The sequence below is a fragment of the Gasterosteus aculeatus genome, chromosome 13, assembly GCF_964276395.1.
Source record: "Gasterosteus aculeatus chromosome 13, fGasAcu3.hap1.1, whole genome shotgun sequence".
Classification (NCBI taxonomy): Eukaryota; Metazoa; Chordata; class Actinopteri; order Perciformes; family Gasterosteidae; genus Gasterosteus; species Gasterosteus aculeatus.
In genome coordinates, this window is record NC_135701.1 from 14,788,478 (window position 1) to 14,797,642 (window position 9,165).

Genomic DNA, 9,165 nt, shown 5'->3' on the forward strand with positions numbered 1-9,165 from the left:
GTTATTTTACCTCAGTGATGCAGAGCTCTGTTGACTCGTATGGAATGTAATTTAATTTAATACATATTCCACTGTACATACTTTCACTTAATATGTTTACCCTGCTATTTAATTTTATTTACTGTGTCTATATTGTGCATTTTTCATTCTCACTTTATGTACTGTACTGCTGCTATTGCACACAAATTGGGGATTAATATTTTTATAATTAAGTTTATATCCATCTCTATCTATGTATGTCTTGAAATCTTGTTGGCTCTCAGACAGGCTGATCAGCATCACTGCTAGCTGGCAGATTAGACTCTAATGACCCTGCACGAATAACATGCTGTAAATCAACATGCAGTATACAGGGAAATAAAACATAAATCCCAGTTAAACCATTTACATTTTATTTATAGTATTTAGAACATGTTTTACATTATTATGATGATGAGAGATTTGAGTGCAATTTATTCTGTGATTGAATTTTAAATTGGTCATGGTCAAATGTTTTTGGTTTTGGTTTTGGTTTTCATGTTAATTCACTAGCGTGACCAGGTTAATTAAAAAAAATGGAAATTCCATAAAATGCCCCTGCTATGAATATTTCAACACAGTTGTCTCTTACATTCCCCTCGGTCCCTCCCTCCCCCCTCTGCGTTGCCTCAGACAGGAATGTGGGTGTGCCGTCACGCTGCGACTTTTTTCTCAGAAACACCTTTCACCAGAGAAACAGAAGTTGTGTCAGCATATACAAAGAACAGGTTTTAAAGGTTCTGATAGCTAACTATTGTTTGCACTTGTGTAATTGTGTGTTTGTGTGTGTGTGTGTGTGTGGAATGAGGGTTGCCCACCTGCAGTGCTGCCCGTGTGCTGCTCGAGCTGAGTGTTGTCAACTATTGCAGACTCGTCCTTCAGCTCTGGAATGCTGCCCGGTAAATCCTCCTGCACGTGGGCTGTGACGGGGGCCCGTCCAGGCCGAGAGGAGGACACTGGGCCGTCATGGCAGTCAGACCTGTCTGTTGTCGCCCAGGCGTCTGAGGAACAAAGAAACAGCCAGTGGGTGTGTGTGAAGTGAGGAGGACATTTTGACATTCAAAGCACGGAACGACGTGGAGAGTCTTGAGGCATGGAGTACATTAAGGATGCAAGTACGCATGGATGTAGATTTAGATGACTTGCTAAGGTTCCATGTTAAAGGAAGAACAAACATATTTCATTGTACAAAAACAGAAGATGCGTACATATATCTCATAGACCGGTGCACACAAAACATTCTGCATTGAATTTCTGTAACAGCTAGAGCCCCACCAGCAGTTCTTTATAGCTGGCAGTAAAGATAAATGTGCATACTTCAGTCTTCATACTTCTTGCCAATCTGGTTCTAGCTGACCTTCGTGTTCAGATCTTCAGCCAGACCCACAGTTTGTTCTGATAAACTGTATCTAACTGAACCCTTCAGCCTGCAAAACAGTATTTACTCAGAATAGCTTCTTCTATAACCTATGATATACGATACAGATATTGACATTATGCAGATGAAGAAACACTTTAGGTATTTATTTGATGTTTTACACTCACTTTGCTTGCCTGCGGGGGCCACAGAGTGATGTCTCCCTACTTTCTTTCCCAGGAAGGTCAGTGAATAAGATCCATTCTCTGCTCCAGATGAGTTCACATACATTGTGTATATAACTAGGAGTTGGCTGCTCTTGTTTTTGGTCTTAGTGTTGGAAAATATGCAATATTGTCCAAGATCTGCAGAGAAAGTTAAGGTTAAAGTAGTTTTAAAGGCCCCATAGGCCCTCGAAAGTTGATAAAGTTTAAATTTATATGCAACGTAAGATCACAAAAGATTTTTCTTCTCAGCCTCTCCAAGCAACTATAAACTACAAACTTAAAAAAATAGAAAGTTTTTTTTTTTAATTTTACTGAACTAACAAATCTCATCTAATCTTACTTGGCAGGAATTGACCCGATGCCAGTAATTTTAGTGGATTAAATATTTGAATTCGCAGTAAAATGACATTTAAGAAACACAAAACGAAACCCATTTAAAAAATTCAAACCATGCATATGATTTAAGAAGAAAACACATTAGCATACAAAGGAATAGAAAACAGGAAAAATAGAACAGAGTAAAGAAGGCCTGCTGATAAAGACTCTACCTGGTCTGATCCCATCGGTGTGATTCACTGTGGTCTGAGAGCTTCTTCTGACCGGGAACGCAAAGAACGCATTGATCCTGAGCAGTCTTTAAATATTAAACCTGCAGGGATGGAGTTTCACCGAGTACTGGCTTAAACGCTACAGAGTCTGCTGGTAAAAGGATGACCCAAACGGTCCTCAGGTTTCCTGTGTGTGAGATAGAGATTGTAACTGGACGCCATCTCGTACACACACACACACACACACACACACACACACACACACACACACACACACACACACACACACACACACACACACACACACATATACTTTAGTTCATAAACAAACTCACTTCATTTGGCCCCTCTGGTTTTTGTTTGTTTTCCTGGAGAGACTGCACACTTTGGCCAGCCATTTGATGAAGTGATTATTTTAATTATTAGACTCATTTAGCAGATTTGGACGACAGCCTGAGCATTTGTTTAATACAACTTACTTAAAAGTTAAATCCACCCACTATGCCGCTTGAATTAGAATGTGTCTTGTATCTCCTGCTCAAAAATCCAAACTCCGCCCTGACCATATTCCATTGTGGATAGACGGTGTGTCACTTTGTCAAATACGACAACTTCAACATGAGGAAATAGTGTAGCAATCAGCACGCGTATACAGATCCCAACAGGAAAAGTGACGTCTTTCAGTACAGAGCATTTTTTTTAGAGGTCATCAAGGTCCTGTGAAGTCTTGTTCATTTGGACTCTCCCTTATAGTGTAATGATAAGGTATGACTGGGCTAAAGGGATGCAGTCATCAGTAATGTGTCGTAATAGTCTGAATAGTCAGACACCTGGGCCTGGCTATGCTGCCATGACAACAACACACCTTAAAGAAATGAATTACCCAATGGCGACTTTTGTTGAGAAATGGTGGCCACTCCTGCAAGTACTTTTAATCTGACGTATACAGGGATTCGGATCAACAGAGAGCAGAACACGGGTTCATTCGATGAGGTTTAAAGTTAACTACCGAGAAGTCAATGCTTGTGCAAGAGGTGAGAGAGGGAATGTCCAGTAACGCCGAGATCGACAAAAGTGACAGGTGGCTGCTTTCTTACTCAGAATGGCACAGACCAATTTCAGAACGGCATGTAGCGGCATGGACCCGCCTCCTCATCCATATGCGAATGTCATGTAAATGAGTATCTTTTACAACTTTATGTTCTGTCACTGAAGACTCGAGGCATGTTGGAAAATGTAGTAGTTAGTATTATATTTAAAACACACGTTTCTATGAGATCAAGAGGGAAAATACACTGCTATGAATCTCTTTATCTCTGTGAAAGGTGGCCATGGATTGAATCAGACCGCTCACGAGTGCTACATGTGAATCACTGACATACCATTTATATGATTTGAACATGCCATGTATGTATAACATACGTGTCACTCTTGGATGCTAAAAAAGGTAAATAAATAAACCGAGAACCCATTTTCCAGTGAGTGCTTAATGAAATGAGTCTGTGTACGTACACACACGTTGTTCCCTTTGATTAGTCAGACTGGCTGTGGAAAGTTATCGAAACATTGGCCCAATGACCAGTTTCATTCTATATGATTAAATACAGAATCCCTTTATGTTAATTTATAAATTCAGCCAAGGAAGAAAATTGCCGAGATAAAAAACAGATACATGACTTTATTTAAGACACTGTGCTACTTTCAAGTCGTTGTGTTGTGCAAATTTCTCAATAAAGTTAGAAAAAAAACATTGAGTGCAACGTCATTGTGTCTTCTAGCTAAGGAAGCAGCAATAACATCAAACTTTTTGTTATCGGCACACTGTGGATTCCAGCAGACACGCGTGTTCCTACCACGCAGACTTGTATTCAACCCCCCCCACCCTCCCACCAGCAGAAGCAAGCGCGTCACACGTAACGTGACCAAGTGACACAGTGAAACAACAAAACCTCAGATCATATGATACTTTAATCATACGAAACCATAATAGTATATTAGGGATGGATTTCATTTAAACCACATAACACAAGCACATGCCAATAGAGGGACGGTTTATTAATAGAATAAAGAGGCTCTCCTGCGCACTGCAGCGCGCGCTGATGTGGCATCCGGAGGGGAGAATGGGCCGGACCCGTTACTAGGTGGGGTTTATCCCGGGTATAAATGAACTCTCTCTCCCTCCCTCTCAACAACGCCCCAGGAACCTCAGTCAGACGAACTTCTCCGACTCACCGACACGCGGTAAGACGTTTTTCCCCTTCGACGCGAACCTCAAATCCTTTCTCCGGGTGTTCGTTAGAGAGTTTGCGGAAGTTTGGTGCGACGCCTTTAATGTGCGTCTCCTTCAACGCATTGATGCAAACACGAGGGTGTGGTTGGGAAAACGGAAGCGTTAATCTAATTCACTACGAAGGCGGAGTTTTTACTCTATCAATATTAAAACTCATTAAAGGCAGTGGACTTTATTTCTGCATACTATTGTAATGTGTCCTGGTTTGCCTTTGCGTGGCAAAGCGCTTGGAGTTTCCACATGTTTGCGATTATATAAGCGCAAACAACATAAACCCACAGTAATTATGCACAGGGCGTGATCGCTTCAGAAGAGGGTGAAGGGAAAACAAAATGAGTTATTTCTGTTTTAAAAGGTTTAATAGATAATAAATGTACTCGAGGAAAAAAACAACTAGTGATCCATTTTTTTAATACAATCTACAATATAATGAGTGATCCCATCTTCTCTTCTCTGCAGGCTCCAGTAATCCCAGTAATCCCACCATGTCTTTCATCCAAGCCTTCCTGCAGCAGACAGTCTATATGGGCCTGCCCGATGACTCAGTACGTACGGCTCTGGTTCTGTTTCAGTTGCCAAGGCCAACAACCTTGTTTTTTTTTTTGATCTTCCTGTGTCGGTGGAAATGTTTGGTCAGGCAAAAGAGAGCAAGAGAAGTGTGGAGAGAGACACAAAGGGAAAAGAAGTAGGTGGGGAAAAGGAAGAGAAAAGCAGTGGAGCAGAGCGATAAGAAGCAATCTGCTTTTTAAGGGAAAGGTCGACTGGACTCTTAAGGGTTTATGTGATGAGAAAAATGGGCATTCCTGCTGGCGGGTGACTCATTGTACCAGGAATCTGCCCCCTCCCTTATACAGCCAGCAAACATAACAGAGCTCTACTTCTGTTTTCCATGGCTTCTTTAAAGTGAACTATGGGGAAGTTTCATATCGTCGTCCTACGGGACCTTGTTTGTGCTAACGGGCACCTTACTTTTTTGTTGGCATGGAGATGTATGGGCAGGGGCTACACAGGTTTTACGTCTGGCCATATTGTCTCCCACACAACGCTGGTTAAGTATGTATTTACCGAACGCACAATATAATCTGTGTTGTGACTTGCAGCTCCTGCAGAAGGAGGGAACTGTGACTGCAGCACCCAATTTCAACTCCAGTGGCGATGCGGGAGTCTTGGAACAGGCCATCAAGGCAAAAGGTGAACTTGATGTGCACACAGGGAAGCTTTGGAGCATGAGTCAAGATGTCTCCGATTTGGAAACTGTGATTGTGCTAGAAGTCTGGCATGTTGGCCTCCAATGGAAGAACTTTAACATCCTCTGCTGGCCATCATGCACCATTACAGCTCCCAGTCTAATCACCGTTGTAGAAAGTTGATCAATCAGTGCTACCCTAAGTCTGTGTGTGTGTATGTTTGTCATACAGATACAGGATAAAATAAATGATGATTCTACTTGACAATGTATTCTCTGTGCAGGTGTGGATGAGAACACCATCATTGAAGTCCTGGTGAAAAGGAGCAACGAGCAGAGACAGCAGATCAAAGACGCTTACCAGAAAGCCAGCGGCAAGGTAATTCAAATTGAATAAAGTGTCACACACACACACACACACACACACACACCTGCATGTTCACATGCTCTCAAATGCTGTACCTGCTAATCGGTTGTTCTTTAGTCTCTGGAATCGGCACTGAAGAACGCTCTGAAGGGAGATCTGGAGGAAGTGGTGTTGGCACTCCTGAAAACACCGGCCCATTACGATGCCCAATTGCTGAAACTGGCAATGAAGGTACACACACACACCTGAAAACAACCGCTCAAAAGGAACGCTGATATACATAATAACTAATGCTCATACACCAAGCGTATTTGAGGTGAATTCATGTTATTTTTTTTGAGCATTTAATAGGATCCACATACATGTATTTTATTGTAAGAGGTGCAAGGTGTGCTTTGTTTGAATGGGGCTAGTAAAGCATGAGGCATCTCTCTGTATCGATCAATCCATATACTTTCATCCTGTTCTCAGGGTCTGGGCACAGATGAGGACGTCCTTATTGAGATTTTGGCTTCAAGAAACAACCGAGAGATCATGGATATAAAAAAAGCCTACAAAGAAGGTGCCTGTCAACAAACCTCAAGCAATGTTCTCCATTAAGCTAGTGTTAAAAAAAAAAAAAAAAAAAAGATTTCACATTGATAATGTGAAATGTTAATTGTTTAATGTTTTTTTTTATTTGGGATGTGGTTTTAACATTTTAAAAAGCGCTTTATGCAACCTGATGTCTGACATTTCAAACATAATTTCATATCTATGTTTATATCGGCACTTCTTCATTAAGATTACAAGAAGGACCTGGAGGCTGACATCAAGAGTGACACCAGTGGAGATTTCCGGGCTGCTCTCCTTGAACTCTGCAAGGTACGTGTGTCAACACTCCATTTTAATGTTCTGCATTTCATGCTGTACTTTTACAGGATTTTGAAGACTTTTATTCTGCTACAGAAACTTATTCATTGGCAGCACTAGGATGTGTTAAGTTCTGAGGCAATATAACACCTCCTACTGTAGCTGTTGACGGTGCACTGTAAAGCTAATCAACAAACTCACTCTCTTGATAAACACTTGCATGCCATCACAACATTTCTTTTTTTTTTTTTTTTTTTTTCTTGGACCTCTTACAACACAAACTATATTTTAGATGAAACTGATGGCTACATTTTGAAACTGTGTGCTTGTTTCTTATTGTCATTTTAAAGTCCGTTATCAAGGGAGTATATCACTTTATTGAGCATCTTTTACTTCATTTTGCTGTATAGAACATTTGGAGTAGATCATTAATAAGATGAGGCTACAGTCTCACAGCTGAAATATGCGATGGCTCGGTTATAGTAGGCTTCACCTTCTGTTGTCCTTTGTGTACAGGCTAAATTAGTTTTTTGAATTTAAAACCGCTTGTTTGCCGTCCTGGTTGTATTCAGCACTGTGACGTGTCTGCTTGTTTTCATCACAGGCCAACAGGACTGAAGGAGTGTGTGAGCAGATGGTTGATAGCGATGCCAGGGCTCTGTACGAGGCCGGGGAGGGAAGGAAGGGCAACAATTGCTCTGTCTTTATTGAGGTCCTCACCAGCAGGAGTGCCCCTCATCTCCGTAAAGGTTAGCTGGTTCTACAACATGTTCAGTAAAATCATTTTGTTTATGCTTGTGTTCGTCAGATCTAACACTCCTCAACTACTTCTTCTCCTTCAGTGTTCGAAAGGTACTCCAAGTACAGCAAGGTGGACATGGCCAAAGCTATCGATCTTGAGATGAAGGGAGATATTGAGAGTTGTCTCACAGCAGTAGGTGAGGTGACCACCATTGAAGCCAACCTTCCTTAGTCTTGTGATTTAAGCCTAGACTTAATTCAAACTTCACCTCCCTTTTTTTTTTTTTTTTTTTTTTTTAAAATAACCACAGTAAAGTGTGCTGGAAGCCGACCTGCGTTCTTTGCTGAGAAGCTTTACTTGGCCATGAAGGTACAACAGAAGTGGGGTGTTGGTTACAAGCATTTCATTTCCATGCCATCTACCAAGCGGCCTTCCCTGACTGTTTTGTGTCCAACAGGGTAAAGGTACCCGCAAAAGTATCCTGACGCGCATCATGGTGAGCCGCTCTGAAATTGATATGAAACGGATCAAGGATGAGTACAAGAAAGCCTATGGCGCAACTCTCTACAGGGCAATTCTGGTGAGCAAACGTGATATTGACAATGAACCCTTCCTACATGCACTTAAAGTGTGTGATATTCATGTGGTTTACAAAACCACAGGCGGTGGGAAATGGTGTACAGTGTGAACATTCTTTAAAATTTTTCTTTTCTTCAGGATGACACTGCCGGTGACTACGAGAAGATTCTGCTTGCTCTCTGTGGGAGTGAAAACTAATCGCCAATCAATGGGATCAAGGCTCATACACCTAAAGAGCCGGCCCGCCAGCACAAAATCCCCTATAATCCTTTGACACATATTGTGCCCTATATGCTCTTGTGGAGAACTGACCAGACTTGTTTCAACAGCAATGCTCAAATGTTAACACAGAATTGCCACTCCTTCAGCAGATATTTTCCCTCCACGTTATCTCTTTTCACTCCTAAACCCGCGTCGCTGTGTAGTGCTTCTCATTAGATTGTTATATAGCCGGTGTTTGAGGAGAAGCTAAAGTCAGTGATCACAGTGCAGATAACCAATGTATGCAGATCACTATGTGCCAATCATCATATTCCGCAGCAGTTGTCCTACTCTCGAGCGAGCTCGGACAACTTGCAAATAAAAGCTTTTGTATGAAAACTGAGTGGTTTTGATGCGTTTCATATACAGGACCAGGCAGACATGATTCAATCTATTCTAAGCTACATTACCAACTATTTATATACTACACACACAGCTCTGGGTGGAAGAAACCCACCACTGGCTTCCATTCCGGTGTCTGTTAAATTCCAATACAGGCACACCTGATTCTACGTGAAGAGGTACTGATTAGTAGATCAAGTGAACCAAATCTTATTTAATGAAGAAAAGTAAAAACCAGTGATGTGGTGATCCCTCACTAGGGGGTAGCAAAAACGTAAAAGTAATTGGACTTAATAATAGGTTTATTTTCCAGCAGGACCAAGCACCATGCCACACAATCTGGTCAGTGAAGGTGTGCTATTTTTCATTGTTCAAGAACAGATCGAAACGCCATCT

At 41.5% G+C, this 9,165-nt stretch overlaps 2 protein-coding genes across 3 annotated transcripts; one reads left to right on the plus strand and one right to left on the minus strand.

Annotated features, from left to right (window-relative positions):
• Positions 1-375: 375 nt before the first annotated feature.
• On the minus strand, positions 376-2,871 carry kifl (kinesin family-like). Of its 2 annotated transcripts, XM_078086859.1 has the most exons (5): positions 2,486-2,871; positions 2,151-2,337; positions 1,564-1,740; positions 837-1,019; positions 376-700 (listed from the first exon to the last, which is right to left on the minus strand). In XM_078086859.1, the coding sequence occupies exons 3-5, from the start codon at positions 1,664-1,666 to the stop codon at positions 672-674; spliced, it is 315 nt and encodes a 104-aa protein (XP_077942985.1). In that variant the 5' UTR covers positions 1,667-1,740; positions 2,151-2,337; positions 2,486-2,871; the 3' UTR covers positions 376-671. The 2 variants fall into 2 exon arrangements, with proteins under 2 accessions (XP_077942985.1, XP_077942986.1); XM_078086860.1 differs by lacking the exon at positions 2,486-2,871 and having other exon boundaries at positions 2,151-2,361.
• Positions 2,872-4,102: 1,231 nt separating this feature from the next.
• Positions 4,103-8,766, plus strand: anxa1a (annexin A1a). Its single transcript, XM_040195311.2, has 12 exons — positions 4,103-4,391; positions 4,900-4,985; positions 5,541-5,631; positions 5,911-6,005; positions 6,111-6,224; positions 6,465-6,555; positions 6,778-6,857; positions 7,450-7,594; positions 7,688-7,783; positions 7,898-7,956; positions 8,045-8,167; positions 8,305-8,766. Exons 2-12 carry the CDS (start codon positions 4,926-4,928, stop codon positions 8,362-8,364), a joined length of 1,014 nt encoding a protein of 337 aa, XP_040051245.1. The 5' UTR covers positions 4,103-4,391; positions 4,900-4,925; the 3' UTR covers positions 8,365-8,766.
• The last annotated feature ends 399 nt before the right edge of the window (positions 8,767-9,165 follow it).

Coding starts and splice junctions, on each gene's coding strand:
- anxa1a (XM_040195311.2), top strand. CDS start 4,926: ATGTCTTTCATCCAAGCCTTCCTGCAGCAGACAGTCTATATGGGCCTG. Junction 6,858..7,449: donor CTCTCCTTGAACTCTGCAAG/GTACGTGTGTCA, acceptor TTTTCATCACAG/GCCAACAGGACTGAAGGAGT. Junction 7,784..7,897: donor GAGTTGTCTCACAGCAGTAG/GTGAGGTGACCA, acceptor AAATAACCACAG/TAAAGTGTGCTGGAAGCCGA.
- kifl (XM_078086859.1), bottom strand. CDS start 1,666: ATGTATGTGAACTCATCTGGAGCAGAGAATGGATCTTATTCACTGACC. Junction 1,020..1,563: donor GGCCCCCGCAGGCAAGCAAA/GTGAGTGTAAAA, acceptor TTTGTTCCTCAG/ACGCCTGGGCGACAACAGAC. Junction 701..836: donor GCACACGGGCAGCACTGCAG/GTGGGCAACCCT, acceptor CTCTGGTGAAAG/GTGTTTCTGAGAAAAAAGTC.